Raw genomic sequence first — 17,401 nt, 5'->3', positions numbered from 1 at the left:
AGGAGATGGGCAATCTGGGAGAAGGAGGCATTGGCAATTAGGTGGGGGCTATAAACTGGCGACACTATCTAGAAGGGAGCAAGGTGCCTTTTGAAGTATGGACAGAACACAAAAATCTAGAAGCACTGAAAACTCCCTGCAAATTGTCCCCAAAGCAGGTGAGGTGGGCACAGTACTTTAACCATTTCAACTTCACTCTAAAGTATATACTGGGAGGAAAAAACTTCCTAGCTCATGCGTTATCGAGATTGCCCCAGTACAAAAGCGAATGCAAAGAGGTTAATGAGGCAATTATCTCCAATCCACAAACTGCCACTCAACTCAAGCCTCCAGGACCCCTAATCCTGATGACCCTGGGGCAAAGAAAATAAAACAAGAGCTCCTCACGAATCAACAGTTTAAAGACAATCAAACATCCCTAACATGCGGGGATGGTTTGGCTTACAAGGGGGGGGACTGCATTTGCCTCTGTCTTAATGCTCTCAAACACAGCCATGATGTAAAACAGGCTGGACACTTTACATATTAAAAAACTCTACATCTCACCCACCGGCAGTTTTGGTGGCCAGAGTTAAAACGGGATGTGGAAAAAACTATGTCAGTAGTTGTACTGTATTTGCCACCTTGAAAAGAATTCCAGGGAACCCCCCCCCCCGCCCTGGATTACTACAGCTAGTGGCAGACCCTTCTCAAGCATGGGAAGAAATAGCTACAGACTTTATAGTAGACCTACCTGAAAGTAGAGGAAATACTGTCATCTGGACTGTGATAGACCTGTTTTTGAAGCAAGCTCATTTTATTGCCTGGAAAGGACTCCCATCTGCCCAATGACTGACTAAATTGTTCCTGAAACATATCTACCTAAGCGAATAATATCGGAAAGAGGGGTGTAGTTTTGGAGGAGCTTTCTTAAATTAATTGGATCATCTCAAGGCTTATCATCTGCTTTTCATCCAGCTACCAATGGAGCCATGGAATCTGCTAACAAAATGCTGGAGCAATATCTCAGATGTTATGTTTCATACCAACAAACAAACTGGACCGACCGACCTCTTCGCACAGGTGGCTTACAATAAATCTGTTCACAGCAGCACTGGCTGCACGCCTTTCAGAATAGCCACAGGAATAGAGTTCACCCAATACCTGAATATCCTCAGGCGCCCTCCACTTCCCAGACACTTGATCAATGGGTGAGGGGGTGGGAAGAAGTTTGGGGAACCACGAAAACTGCTTTAAAAAAGACTTCCAAAACCTATAAAAAGCAGGCAGATAAAAAGAGGGCCCCCCAAAGAACTTTCCAAGTTGGGGAAAAGGTTTATCTGTAGACTAAATATTTATGCCTCAAATTACCCAGTAAAAAATTAGGACCGAAATTCTTGGGGCCTTTCCCCATCGTAAAGATCATCAACCCGGTCACAGTAGAATTGAAACTCCCAAGGCTTTTGGGGAGAGTTCACCCTGTCTTCCATTGCAGTTTGCTGAAACCTTTTTGGGGCTCCACTTTTAAGACCTCCCCCTAAGAACGCACCAGGGCCCTCGTAGTGGCAGTTCAGACTCATTATGAAATAAAGTCTATTCTTGATTCTAGAATTTCTAAGGGGAAATTGCAGTACCTAGTTCAATGGAAGGGATACTCGCTGTCTGAAGCTAGTTGGGTGAAATCTAGCGATGTGAAAGCCGAGAGACTCATCAAAAGGTTTTATAAGAAACACCCCAACAAACCGAGAGACAGTCCCTAATGTATGCTTTTGTTTACATTACAGGATCTGTCCTTTTTGTAAGGGGAGGGGCCGAACGTCAATGCTGCTAACATTGAATGTTCTTGCTTTGACAATATATGGAGAGGCAGCCTTTTTCTTTAACTTATGTGTTACTCTTAAGAGTTAGAATTAGATAATTCTGGGGGGGGGGAGGAGATAGAATGTGTATGGGAATTAGACATAACAATATCGTAGTAGTGCATGATTCAAGGCTGTTTGAAATAAGAGATAAGAAATGGCGGGTTGGAGAACTGGAGAGAAGGTCTGCATTTCAAACTAATTGGAGAATGTGATTTATGACTATTAATTAGAGGAGGGAATTGTGCATTGATACTCTGTGTTCAGGGGAGGGGAATTCAGATTTTGGCTTCGACCATGTAAGTGCTGATGCCATGCTACTCGAATAAAGATTCTTTAAGGTAAACAATGCCTCAAAATTCTTTGAAGAGTTTCATCTGTTGGAACCATGACAAGAACATTGTACTTTTCCCCCAGTGTATCCCTTAGATTTTGGACTAAAGAAGTCTTTGTTCTGGAAGCTGCAGTAATCAAAGTTTTTACTTTTAAAAATTAGTTTTTCATTTTTAAAATTTTATTCCTGATAAATATTTTCAGTTATAATTCCTTTTCCTTGGCATACAGAAATTGTTTTTTCTCTACGTGCCATTTTATTTTGGTCTTAAATTAAGGCATTGTCATTAAGTTCCTGGAATGTGAAATGCCTTAGATGTCCTTATGCAGAGACAGATACTTCCTAAATTAGGGGAAATAATTATGGTTGTAGTTTTTTTTAAAGCATAACAGATCCTTGTTAGATTATAATACTGATCCAGCTAAAAGGAAGACAAAAGTGGTAATATTGATGCCAAAGTAATATATGTTGCAATCAAGTAACAATCTCAAAGTAGGCATCACTGAAGTCTACAGTCTTCAAAATGAAGAAGAGGGGTAGAAGAGGAGCCATGTGAAATTTCAGTCCTGACAAAATAATTTAGTGTTCAATTAGACAGAGACCCTCATAGGAGAACCTTCTTTTCATGGGAATGTGCTTTTTCATTTCAGAATCAAATAATGTCAAGACATAGTCTTCTGAATGTTCAACTATTTGTATCTGCTGCTACGAGAATAGATATGCTCAGTAAGGCATACATTACTCTTTCTTGTTGTCAAGGAGATAAAAGAGAAACAAAGAAATTTTCTCCCACAAAAATATGTTAATAGTACACCATATGGTTATGATGACTGGCAGTTTTAAAGCAAAGTTCCACCTAATTTATGTCTCAGTCAATTGATGCCAGGTGTGCTGATGGGTAACACTTATATGGAGTTGCTTCAAGTGCACTAAAATTTAGGGAAAGTTGCTAAAAGATGAAACATTATTCTCTCATGCCCTGCCAATAGGTTGAATTATCTGAAAAAAAATATAGATCTGCAAAGTAAGCCAACTTTAAGTAAAACTGGTAGTGGTAAAATGGCTTCAAGGAAATTGTCAGAATGTATTCTAAGAAAAATGGGGCCATTTATGGTACATTTAAGCTGATAAGACCTTTAAACCTAACACATTAGCAGTTATTCTGCTTAATGCCTAATTTCTTCAGTTGATGACAGAGCAGATCAAGCTTCAGTAGCAAGAACAGCAAAAGCCCTTCTGAGGAGCCAGATCAGACATATTATTTAGCATTGGAGTGAGGAGCGAATGAGATGCTGAAATAATGCTGATAATTAGTCACGTATACAACAAGAACTGATCACAGTGCTTTGAAAGTATTAAATAGTAAAGCTGGAATCATGAAAGACATACAGAGTAACAATAATTTTCTGCATCTGTGATTTTAGGGGTGTACTGGTTGATGAAATATGGATAGCCCTAAGCCGAACCTGTTCACTAACATGTATATTCCAATAATGAATAGACATTCTATTTATCAGAGAACAATATGAATCTGGAGAGTCCTTGTAGTCAGGAAATGACAATGTTCAGGTCTGAATAGGAATATTGAATAGATTACCATCCAATTATGATCTAAGATGGAGACTATTCCCTCAATTCAAGCCTAGGACTAGAAGCTTAAGGTGAATGAAATACCAATGAAACAAGCTGCATTCAAGGAACAGCAGGGAGGCAGCTGTGAATGGAACAGAACAAGCATGGTTAGAACTGAAAACAACTTTTCAGAAGATAGTTTATGGTACTTTTTTTCATTCTAGATGTGAAGGAAGGGACTAAGTTGAGCAATTTACGTTTGTTATGGTCTTGTAGGACACTGACAATGTCATAGATTAGCAAAGAGATGAAAAGAAAAGAAACCCATCTTAAAGATCTTGAACAGAATCTGTTCTGTTAAACTGATGAATTTTAACATTGAAAATGATAACACGTCTCCCCTTGTTCTCTGCACTCCACCCGTCTATCCTTTTTTGGTTATCATATTCATGTATTTGCGCTGTGTCCTTTTTCATTATTTTATTTTATTGTTCTAATGTCTTCTGTTTACACTCTTTTCATTTCTTCCTTTTTATTGTTCCAAGTTGCCTAGAGTAGCCCCACAGCGAGATAGGTGCCAAATAAATATAACAAATAAAATGAAGGAATAACTTTAAACCTTAAGTGTCAAGACCTGTATGTTATAGCCACTGAAGCCCAGAGCATTTCCTCACATGATAAAGCTCTAGAATAGAATAGAGTAGAGTAGAGTAGAGTAGAGTAGAGTAGAGTAGAACAGAACTAAACTAGAAGGGACTTTGGAAATCTTCTAGTCCAACCCCCTGCTCGAGCAGGAGAACTTATACTATTTCAGACAAGTGACTGTCTACTCTTTTCTTAGGAGTAGGGTTTATTTCCTATTTAGTGAATTTTATTTTATATAGTGCACATAAGAATCTACAACCCAATTTCCAGGACAAAAGGCAAAGTGAATGGTCATCAATGTGCATAAATTATTACTGTAACAAAATGTCTGCCAATGAGTGACTAATCAGCCATATATTAATTAATTGATTAAGCAAGCAAGCAAACCTGAAGACCTTATTGGAAGGTTGTAACTGAAAGTTAGAATTATAAAAGCAAAAGTTAAAGAGAAACAAAACAGTTTTTCATACTATTTCATATGAAATATTCTTTAAAGGAAGTTCAGGACAAATATAGAGAAGTTCTTAAATCTCTGCTAATGTGGTGACTCAAAGACCACAAAGAATGCTGAAGCTGCTCTATACAGTCAAAATAAATCCCTTAGCTTTGAAAAGTTCGCAATATACATTCTATACATTCTTATAATGCCAGAGAGATCACAAGGAAAGAATCAAATGCACTTAACAATAAATGCTGATCAAATAATAGCAATCTAACTTACACTTATAATACTGCCCCACAGTGCTTTACAGTACTCCCTGGGCGGTTTACAATGTCAGCATATTGTCCCAACAATCTGGCTCCTCATTTTACTGACCTTGGAAGGATGGAAGGCTGAGTCAACCTTGAGCCCATCAGAATCAAACCCCAGGCTGTGGGCAGAGTTAGTTTGAAATACTGCATTCTAACCACTGTGCCACCAGGGCTCCTATTAAAATTATATTTTTCTCAAATCCTTTAACATGTTACGCAGGAACAGAGGCAGCTAGCATGAGGTACTCAATCTCTTATGTAGCTATTGCATACTGTTTCCATCAAATATGAACAATTGCACATGTTATCCCTATGAAGTTAGCAAAGCAGAAAAAAAGGAGTTTCTGGGACATAGCCTCAGTTTTGGTTATAGTAAATCATGATTTTATGTGTTTTATGTAAAGCAAATGAATAGAAAAGGGAATACTTCAATAATGAGTCTTGAAGAAGTTATAAAATAAACTATGAATCAATGAGCCAATAATGTTTAAGAACATTACAGCAGCATCTAATCTACACTGTCATATTTTTTTCACCATTTCCTTTTCATGTTAAATATTTTTAAACTATGTCTGGGATCAGGCATTATAATGTTTAATTTATTCTGTAAGCCTCTCAAAGTATTTCAAGTTGAACAGCAATAAATATATCATAATGTAACATAACATAACAGCATAGTTTAGCATAACATAGCATAGCTGGATTTTTTAATCCATCTTGAAAGTTGGATTAAAATTATTTAGAACAGTTTTCTAAAATGAAATACTATGAAATTAACAGTTAAATTTAATCATAATCATAAAATGAATTTTAATTAAATTATAAAACTTAAATGCAAGCAATGTAAGGGTATTTATGAAAGAAGCATATTTTGCAAGTCAAGTAGAATGAAATTATATAAAGATAATTAAAATTTATGGCTTTATAATAAATAAAAGATACAAAACCTGTACACGAGTTGCACATTTGGAAGAATCTGCTCTAGTTTGCTTGTGTTTTTTACCCTAAAGCAAAGCACAGCAGGAGATGGATTGCTAGTGAAGACTTTAATAATCCCACTTGGGAATGATACTGTCATATCACCAGTTATTTTCACAATACATCTAGAGAAAAATGTAAAAAGACAAGTGTTACTTTTATAGTTAATTAGTGGAATCACAGTAAAATATATTATTGGATTTGAAATGTACATAAACTCATTTATTCATTTAAACTGCAAGCAAGTATTAGCTGCCATTTTTAATTAATTAAGCTCAGTTCCCTGCCTTATCTTGTAGAATTTAGGTGAAGCAAAATGGGGAGCCAATTTTCCTCACATAAACCTGCTCAGAACAACTTTGCTCTTATTTTCAGGAAGCACTGAGCATCCAAAGCACAATCACCATCTTTGGAAATGTTCCAGATAGAATTCTTGCAAATGCCATTCTGTATCTTTGGTGAAAGCTATAAACCAGGGTTTTTCCAACTTGGAAACTTCAAGATGTGTAGACTTCAGCTTCCAGAATTCCCCAGCCAGCATGTTGGTTGAAACCCACAATTTAAAGTTGCCGAGTTTAAAAAACACTGGTGCAGACAGCCTGCCACATTCATTCCAGCCAAGTAGATACAAATGCTACCTTAGTTGTAGAAGACAAGGGTAAGTTCTGGTCAGAATTTGGGGGAGTGGAATGGTTAGTTCTACAGAAAGGACATTTTGCTTGAAGTCCAGTCCACAGTAAGTATATAAAGAAAATGCATTTGATGGAATTTTGTTGAAAGGGATTTTTTTAAAAAGTAAACCTGAAAGGTCTATAAAATAGTCGAGCAAAAGAGATGAAAATACTGCAGTAGTTACGTGTTCCCAAAATACAACAGTTGTTTAAAAATGTGACACAATTTACTAATATATTTACTGAAATATATCAATGTATTGAAGTTTCAAAATTTGCTCAAAACTAAGAAGGAAACCTTATCTGATTTTTAAATGCAAAATGAATTACAATTATACTGACTTTGTGGGATCTGCTCCTTTGAAGTAGGCATTTACAGATTCAGTTAGGGCTATTGCAACAGGCAACGTATCTTGACTTCCTAGGCTGATAGGGCTAGGCCCACGTGAAGTTCCTAGAATACATAATATAAAGGCTTCAATTAAATAATATTAACTCTACAATTGTTAACTCTATAGTTACATTTTTCATGACATTTGTTTTTAAATATTATGTATAAGTTGATGCAGAATTCAAAATACCTCACTAATTAATGGAAATTCATTGCAAAAAATATTTTTAAATGTCATATCAAAATTAGAATTAGGGTTATTATGTATTTTTATGAAAAAGAGCTCAGAATCAATAACTCCAAAATCAAAGTAAGATAAGGTCATAATAATAAACTATAAAAATATTTTTCCCCACACAACAGTTCTATAATGAAATACAGTGGTTCTCTGTGGATGTTTGTAAGTTCTAAAATGTGGACCTTTTTCTATTATATCTGATGCAAGTTTCACCTTCTGTAAGCCCAAGTGATTTAACTGTTGGGAGCCTTGGTGTCTAGTTGCTCCTGAAAAACACCATATCCATCTACAATAAGGGTGTTTATATTCTAGTGATGGTAAAATGGATAGATTTGGTATGAATCATTGAGATCTAGTTAGGTGGAGACAGAAAAATAGCATTACCTGAAATCATTCTGTTTGGATTTTCAGTCTTGTAATTACTGTTTTGGGTAGTTGGGGAAAAAGCAGGGGTGTTTCAATAGACATTTGGACATTAGGGATTGCCTATCTTTTTGTTGAAAATTGATTTTCATTCTGGTGATAGTTTTTGATTTTGATTTATGAGAGATTTGTTGTATTGGGTGAATGGGTGAGTGCTTGGATGCTACATTATCCATTTAGTTATACAGTCCCTCGAGACAATGAAGCTAGGTGGCATATAAATCTTTATAAATAATAAGGAATCTTTTTTCAGAAGCTAAAAACGATGTGAAGGTAATAGTGGCAGACAATAACTTACCAACAGTGGGTGTATTTATTGCACTTAGTGAAGCAGATGATGATAACGAGGAAGAACTCTCTGCACGTGCCAAAGGGGCTGAGGGAGGTGGACTGGAATTGGAGGTCAAAGGAGGGCTGAATGGTCTTGGCTGACGAACAAAATTGAAAAACATTAACTTATTGTTCAAATTAACAATGCTATGATTAGGAAAGTAAAGATCATTAGTCTTAAGATGTAATGAACCTACAATTTCATTAATTCCACTGAGTTTCCCTGAAGTCAACTTTGGTCTAGAAGCTGGTCTTGGGGGAGGTACTAATGTTCCTACTGAAAGAGGAGTTGTTGGTCTTCCTGGAAGGCAATTACAGAATATTAATCTGTTTGTACAATTAATTAGTAAATAACAGCAAATTGTTCCAAAAATATTTAAATCTAAGATTAATTTAGCAGTATTTTAAAAGTCAGGAAACGGCTAAACTAAAAAATAGTTCAACGTAGGTACCATAGGTATATTACTATAAATTATTATCCATAGCTTATGAACTGTGAAAAAAATCCATTATCCTGTTTATAGCTATTGTATATGTAAAGCATCGATAAAGAGTTTTAATGAATCACATTATAATAAAATTTCAGAAATAGTTACTACTCAAGTTAAAATTATTGAGTTTTGGATCATTCGGCAGTGGTGGTGGTTGGGGTAGGTGGTGGGGAGTTGGTGGAGGCCGGGAGGCCATTTTCACACACCCCGCCACCGCTACGGGTCATTCAGTAGTGACAGTGGTGTCTGGGCCATTTGGTGACAGCGGGTATGAAAATGGGATGCGCCTGGCCTCCATCACTTCCCAGCCCACTGCTACCGCATGGCTTGGAGCTCACCGCAGCAGCAGGGACTGTGAAAATGGGAAGTCCTCAGCCGCCACAGCCACTGTTTTGCCCATCCATTCGCTTGCCCACCTGCTTGGCTCTCCCTCGGGTTGCCCGTGGTGACTGTCCCTGCAGTGAATTGGCCCTTTGAGTTATCCTGCGACAACTTGGTAGCAGGGAGTTGGCAGAAGTGACATGGATGTGGCGAGCTGGCCGCATGGAGTGGCCATACCGAGTTGTTCCATTCCACCTGAGATTTTATACCGTATTCTAAATATATAAATAATAATTCACAAAGTCTACTGTGCATCTGAAATAATGCTTGATAGCATTATGGCATGTGCAAGAGCTTTTATCAAAAGACAGCTTTGAAAAGAGAGACTATCATGTTTAGAAGTTACAGAAAATATAAAAAAATTCCTAGAGTTACCTTTCTCTTCTAAATAACTATGTTAGCATGAAAAAGTACAGATCTGAATGACTGCTACAGTGTATTTTATAATACTTTTATATAGTACACATTCAATATAAGTGTTTATTAAAAAACAAGCATAATTTCAATTTTTCATAGATTGAAATGTTACCAGATGAAGAAGATGACATTGTTGAGGTCAGGGAAGATGAATCACCAGAATTTCTAAAGAGTGGGTCCCATGCCAAGAGGTCATTGTTACTTTTCCTAATGGACAAGATATCAGAAAATAAGTTCAAAGTATACATATGTATAAAATGTATCTTACTACAACCAATCAACCAATCAAAATGTTATCAGTCATGTGCCAGCATAAAGAGGGAAGGATACAGTCATTAAAAAGCACATAGAATCTAAAAACACATATCAAGAGTAAAACTAAAATAAAAAAGATACTTCAATTAAAAATTTAAAGCAAGAATCTAACAGAATGAAAAAGAAGGGGTAGAAGCTTTAGATGGGTATAGGGAAGCATACATAATTTGTGGAAAGATATATCAACTTATAAGGCACTGTAATATGGCAGAACTAGATGCTCATTAAATCTAATTTATAGAGGCCCAGACACAGGTAATTTTATCAGATGAGTTTTGAGTACTGCTGCACAGAACTTGATGATGTAATATGTTGATCAGGATTGGTATCTGAAAGCAACAGGTTACTGCAAAATTGTCCCATGTGCCCAGGGTCATCTTACGACCGTATCTGGGACAATTACAATTAATAGTGCATTAACAACTACAGAAACTTATTGTTAGTTTGCTAGTTAATGTTATTATTATGGTAGGTGATCAAAATACAATTGAGTACAGTTTTAAGATAATTAGAATAAAAATAAAATTGAACTTTATAAAACTGTAACATTTAAGCAAATTTAAAATACACTGAAATAATTTACTAAATTGCTAAGATTCTTAAACAATTTACTATATAAAAACAATAGCAGTAAAATAATTAAATTTTAATTAAATGCAATTCACATGAAGAATTTGTCTTAGGTCAATGCAGCATCTGTTCCTTGATCTGAACTGCCCTGTAGGACTAACAGCTTCTTATGATACTTCTGGGAAGATAAGCATCGATAAATGAAGATAAATTTGTTAACTATAGTTAATTGCTGTTCAGTACTGTTTTAAAATTCTGCCCTGAAATTAGATAGGATTCTAAATAGGAAAAACCCAAATTATTTTGTGATGAACGGCGAAGAGGTTTGAGCAGAAGTTAGCTTCTCCTGGAGACCCCAAAGGTGCTTTTTCATAAGGCAACTGCACTTTCTTTTTTTTTTCTCTCTGAAGACATTTCACTTCTCGTCCAAGAGCCTTCTTCAGCTCTGACTGGATGGTGGGGAATGGAAGGATTTATATTCCTTGCAGAGGATTTTCCATTCATTAGAGTCGTTGCTGCCACCTAGAGGCTTATCTGTGTCATCAGGGTCACCTGAGTAGTGCAAATGGGTGTGGAGCCTTCTTGGAACTGTTGAAAGGACTGTGTTGTAGACTGGAGATAGATGATGTTGTATCCCTCCCCCTCTGTTGAGAGAAGGCTATTCAATTTTGACATAGATGGACTCTTTGACCCTTCTTTCAAACCAGCGGTCCTCTCTGTCCAAAATGTGGACTTGGCTGTCTTCAAAAAAGTGACCTTTGTCTTTTAAGTGCAGGTGGACTGCTGAATCTTGTCCTGATGGGTTTGTTCTCCTATGTTGTGCCATACACTTATGAAGTTGTTGTTTTGTTTCCCCAATGTACAGATCTGCACATGGTTCACCGCATTGTACTGCATAGACCACATTGCTCAGTTTGTGTCTGGGTGTTTTATCCTTGGGGTTGATTTGCTGATAGGGAAACTCCAGCTGACTTTCCTACAGGCCAGTGCGGCATTGCTGCTGCTTCAGCTCATTCCCCGCTACACTTTTACACTTTTTTAACAGTGCTTTTCAACCCGTCATATGCGTACCACCTGCCAGGTGCCGAACTACCACCAGTGGTATGCGTACCACAGGTTGAAAAGCACTGTTCTATATGACCTAAGTGTATTTGAAAACAATACTTGTAATTGTTTATAATAAAAGTTTGCCATCTTACAAAAGCAAGAAAATAATTTATATTTATTTTAAACAGTGTTAAACTTCTAGGAGTCTTAGTGTATTCTTGTGTCTAAAGACAGAAGGCCTACTTGTACAGACAAAGATAAGGAACCATATCCATGACTGAATAATAATATTGCTGCCACGTGGCTCTATATCAATGCTTTTCAACCTTTTCACACATTGTACCACTTTTAGGATATGACAATATTCAAGTACAACCAGTCGCCTAGCAAGGTGTCAAAAACTTGATGACCCACCCCCCGAAAAAGGAAAAAGTGATGAAGTACAGGTAGTCCTTGATATACAACCGTTCGCTTAGTGACCATTCAAAGTTACAGCACTGAAAAAAGTGACTTAAGACCACTTTTCACACTTATGACTGTTGCAGCATCCCCGGGGTCACTTGATTTACATTCAGATGCTTGGCAACTAATTCATATTTATGATGGTCACAGTGTCCCAGAGTCATGTGATCCCCTTTTGCAATCTTCTGACAAGCAAAGTCAATGGGAAAAACAGATTCACCTAAGAACTGTGTTAAGCTTATATTTTACACAGTCGAATGATTAATCACTATAACACAGCTAGTTATTTTTCACTATAACTATTATTATTGTGCTGGTATTATAACTTTCTGTTTTTCAGTATGAATATAAGCAAAGGTTAAAAAAATAAATATAAAATGTAACTCAATCTACGCATATATTTATTGCAATCTGAACACAAATTAACAACAAAGCAGAATGAAAGACTGAATTTTTAAAAGGAAAAATCAAAAACATGTTTGCTAATGTCTAAACTGTAATATCAAATCAAGCTGTGAATGCTGCAAACTGGAAAAAATCTTGCAAAATAATATTCAATGCCTTTCCAATAAACATGAATATCAAATATGAAACTTACTCATTAGATGAAGCAGAAAACTTTGATTTTGTTAATTCTTCACCTATTTAAAAAGATATATTTGTTAAAAAATATTTAATTAACAAAATCAGCCAAGTTTTTATAAAAAGCACAATACCAATCGAGAAAAGTGAAAACAAAAACTCACTCAAATGTTCAATAAAAACTGATATGTATTACAATTTAAATTATTTGGTTTTATCATATTTTGCTCTGATGTGTTTCCTATCTAATACAAATTCTCATATGGGGGATATTCTATCTAGGAACAAGAAGGACAGCACCAGATCCCTGCCAGCAAAATTGTATCCTCTTTCACATAAGACCATCTAACTGTCCTATCTAAAGGCAGCCCCAAAAGTTAAATAATTTGTTTTGTTTTCTCTAGATCTGGTATTGTTTGATTACAATGTTAAATGGAATCATTTATAATTTATCTATTATGTGTCATAAATGCAACGTATGTATATAACTTCAATGGAAGAAGTGGGATACAAAACAATGCAATGAATAAATACAGGTTGCAAAAACCTTTACATGGCAGTTTTACTGAAAGGCAATTTATTGTATATATTAATCTAAACTAAAGCTTTGACTTCTAGATTGATTGATTCTGTGTTCATATATAACAGCGACAACCTTTCATATGTGTACTGAATCAGCAGTAATCCCTTGCTTACACAAACAAAAACCAGCAGCCCCAACAGTTCCTGAAGAAAGAATCAATTCCCTTGATATCCCAGGTTACATATCAAAATGGCAACAAACTTGATTTTTAGAAGTGAAGTAATTAACAATAAAGAAACTAACACCTGGAAAAAGAAATGTGCTAAATTACTATGTTGAAATATTTTTCCCCCCTTGGAAATTCAACATGTAAGTAGTATATAAACTTTTGTATTGAACAAGGTGTAAATCAGATGAGATGTAGCTTTTGGCAATTTGAAATTTTTAAAAATGATCAGAAGTATGAGAGGGGCATTTAGATTAAGTTTTCCTTTCCACTTGTGACATTTTTATTCTTTTCAACCTAACAAGAGTGCTGGAAATAATGCTGGGCCAAATCTGAGGGATTTTAGAAAAATGGGAGGCAGGGGAATGAACTGAAATCTTGCCAAATCCTTCTCTGTAACATATTCCTTCAACCTGTCATGATCACACAACTCAAGAGGGGAGTACTAAAGGATTGTAAAAGAAAAAAAATCCTGTGAATCATGCTGTATATGCCTTTCATATTTAGCTATTCTTTTTAACCCAACAGAATGTTCAACATAGATTATGAAAAGGACTCAGGATTGTCAAGTAGGGTAACTTTCCAAAACTAGAATAAAATGAAATAAAATTTGGTGTTGTTGAAGAAACTAACAAAGGAAAGGTTAAGTTTGAAAATCGCTAGTTAAAACTGTGAAAATGAGGCTATGGAGAAAAGCATACCAGAATTTTTTTTTTCCAGGCACTCTTATGGGAAAAATAGTTGGGCATCACTTGGAATACTGGCAACCCTTCCCTCCTGGTCATGTAACTCAGAGCAGAGCATATGCAGTCTGCCTCATGCTTCTCAATACAGACATGTAGAAAATACGGCATGAGCAGAAAGTTAAACACATTCACACACATAATACACACAGGTAACATGCATGCAAAGGACCCTGCTTAGTTCCTGAGGATTCTATATATCTATATATCTGTATCTAACACCCCCTCACACACAAACACAGCACGGATGCAGTATAGATGCAACAGGCTACTTAATTACTTAAGAGGGGGAAATGGCCATTGCTGTTAAAAGAATTGAAAATTTTTTTAGAAGCAATGTCCTGCTTGTTTTAATTAAAAAGTACCTCCCTTCCCCATCAATTAGGGAAAATAGCACCTACAAATATCAATGAAGAAAATGGTAAAAACCTTTCCTTCAGGGTACATTTTGATCTGAATTTACCATCTGAGAAATGGCTTGATGATCTGATCATAGATTAAAATATCCTGTCTACTCTGGCTCTATATGGGAATGAACTTCTACCCTTTTAAATATGTTAGAGTATAAATTTAAAATGTATAGGTTTTATCAGTTCTCCTTCCTCTTCTAATGAAGACTAAATTTGATCAGCTACAGCCTACTGGGTTTTAAGAAAATCACCTGAACGATACATGTAGTTCTCTGCCCATTTAAAGTACTATAATTCATCATAATTTGAAGAAGACCCTTTCTCAATTTGATATAGACTTAAAGATTTATTGTGTAATTCATTTTCCAGTGTCAGAATCTTCCAAAGTATCCTTTATGTCACCTAATATGACAGTGCCACTAAACAAATATTGTATTTAAGTTATATACAGGTGGTCCTCAAGTTAAGGGCATTATGATCGTAATGTTAAATGAATCATATTAAATGAACAAACCCCATCCCTGCTCTCCCCAATACATTTGTTAATCGAATGCACAGGTCATTAAGTATGCATGGGGTACCTCAGGGTGGGCCTAGTGCAGGGATATATCCTTGTGCATGTTTCCCCTTCCCTGCAAAAGCAGTTTTGCAGAGAGGGGGAGCATGTGCAAGAACATGATCACACAAGCCTGGAAGAAGGAGTGGTTTGCTATGGATTGTATGCCTTCTTTCCCCCACAATTAACTGTGCTAATGTAAGACTAGTGGAGTTAATGGGGCGGGGGAGGTGGAGGGGAAGGCTAGCGTCTAATGACAAAAGGTAAATAGCTGAGAAAAAAATGGTGGCTTTTCTGACAGACCTGTTCCTTCTTTTCTTTCCTGCCCTGACAACTTGAGCTCTGGAGATCTCTGAAAGGCAAGTGAGCAATTGGTGATGCAGTGGGGAGGTGCAGGTGGAATCCTGTGGCCTAACAAAGCAGATCCAATGCCTAGGGGGACCCAGGAAGCAAGAAGGGGGGGGAATAAGCAGGGGACACATTGCAGCATCTTTGCAATAGGTCAGAAGGGCTAATAACCACCATGGTGCTGTACCTTTGGGACCGGGACATAAGTACTTTCAGTGTGTGTGTGAGTTGTAAAGTTGAACTGTCACTAAGTGAACTGTCATAACTTGAGGACTGCCTAGATCTATATTTTGGGCAAGTGGCAAAAGATATATCCTTTTAAAGTTATCCACGTTGGGGGGAAAACTGCTTTGAATACTCTTAATATAGAAGGAAACTCAATTATCCAGCACTCACATTATTTATACATTTGCACACAGTTTACACAAATCTATTTTTATTTAAAAAAAGACATTTAAACTGATATAATCATAAGAAAATGTCACTGATAGACACCAGTTCAGACAAACTTACTAGATGTATTCCGGTTCATTTGTGCCTAAATGTAAGGTAATGGGGAAAAAAACAAGTTTTAATCAACACATTTTTTGGTAAATTAAGGGAGAAGTTGAAGGCAAGAAATATTACAAAGCCAATCTCAGATATTAGCATTAGCAAAATGAACGACAGATATAAATAAAATATCTAGGATGTTTAGGATCTTAAAACTGGAACATCAGATGGCATCATTAGCTCACAATTGTTTTATGCAATGCAATCATCCCATGTTGGTTGCCTGATATTACTACAGAAGTCCTCCATTTTTTTAACTGAGTTAGTGAAGCTGGCTAATATTATTTCTAAATGATAAAAATAATAAAAACAACTATGGATGATTTTAAAAAACCAGCTATCTTTCTATACTGAAAGCCAATTATTCTATATAAAGAGAACCACCTCTGCATGGTGCTCTGAATTCTGAACCTGCTGTAAAAAATGTTCACTTAATATGAAACTAAAGGCCTGAAAAAGACTTTGATAAACAAAACAAATCATAACAGTAGCTTATATGAAATTGATATACAATTTCACTCCCTTGGTATGACATATTAATTACGGAATGGCCAATTAAAATGAATATTGATTACTGGAACCATATTACCTAAGGTTAGGTGCCTGTCATGACCACTCCTAAAGCTATTTTGGAAGTGCAGCTTGTAAACAAACCCCATCCTAGCTTTGACTTGGGAAAGACCTGGGACATTTTCCTTTTTTTTAAGGCTTAAAGGAACTATAAGGAACAAGTTTTCAGCTCTAAGGAAAAATTCATTGTTCAAATCATATTGAGCTCAAAGAAACATCAGGATGGCCACAGGTCAGTGCTTTTGCACAGATGTTACATTCCATCTTTTACAGGTCTACGACTGGGAAGGTAGAACACTGATATTATCAAGAAAACTGTTGGCTTCTGATGTTAAAGCACAATACAGGTAGTCCCTGACTTATAACCAGTCATTTAACGACTGTTCAGAGTTACAATGACCTTGGAAAGGGTGCTTTTCAGCTCCTAAAATACTACTGGCTGTTGTAAAATATTGCATCCTCTCCATAGTCAAATGATCACATATGAGACTTGGCAACCAACTCACACTTAAAACTGGTTGTAGTATCCCATAGACATGTGACCCTGATGTGCAACATTTTTTGCTGGTTTTGGGGAAATAATGTCCACTTTGATTCACTTAATGGCTGCTATAAAAACAGTTGTAAAATCAAGGCCAGTCACATGGGTGCCTGATTTATGACCTTCATGACTTATGATCAAAATTGCGGTCCCAACTGTGGTTGTAAGTCAAGGACTATCTGTGAATCAAATCCTGTTCTTATGGTGTGAGGCTAATTAGATTCCAGGTTTGAAAATGTTGATAAAAGATTATACTTAGAATTTTATTCTTGTCTTATTCTTAATTTATTATTACCAGGACAAATAATTTTATAATTTTCATGGCATAAACCTAATTGGCAGCTTTGAGTGAACTGTGCATTACAGAACATTACAGTATATAAAATCAATTACAATATTCTAGCTATATCCCTTATCAAGCAGTATGATACTGCTAATTAAATATGATTTAATACTTACAAGACTATGTCTCTGTTAGCATAGGAAATAAAATA

General features: G+C 36.1%; 1 protein-coding gene across 1 annotated transcript in view; it reads right to left on the bottom strand.

Annotated features, from left to right (window-relative positions):
• The window catches only part of FCHO2 (FCH and mu domain containing endocytic adaptor 2), a 75,958-nt gene that overhangs the window by 14,315 nt on the left and 44,242 nt on the right, over window positions 1–17,401 (bottom strand). Inside the window, 7 exon segments of the mRNA XM_083357282.1 lie at window positions 6,090–6,245; window positions 7,134–7,245; window positions 8,142–8,271; window positions 8,371–8,474; window positions 9,575–9,669; window positions 12,455–12,497; window positions 15,758–15,782. Coding sequence (XP_083213408.1) covers window positions 6,090–6,245; window positions 7,134–7,245; window positions 8,142–8,271; window positions 8,371–8,474; window positions 9,575–9,669; window positions 12,455–12,497; window positions 15,758–15,782 — 665 coding nt within the window.

This window comes from Vipera ursinii (genome assembly GCF_947247035.1).
Source record: "Vipera ursinii genome assembly, chromosome: 2".
NCBI classification, from domain to species: Eukaryota; Metazoa; Chordata; class Lepidosauria; order Squamata; family Viperidae; genus Vipera; species Vipera ursinii.
The sequence above is the reverse complement of the archived record's forward strand: the minus strand, read 5'-3'. Positions and strand labels throughout refer to the sequence as shown.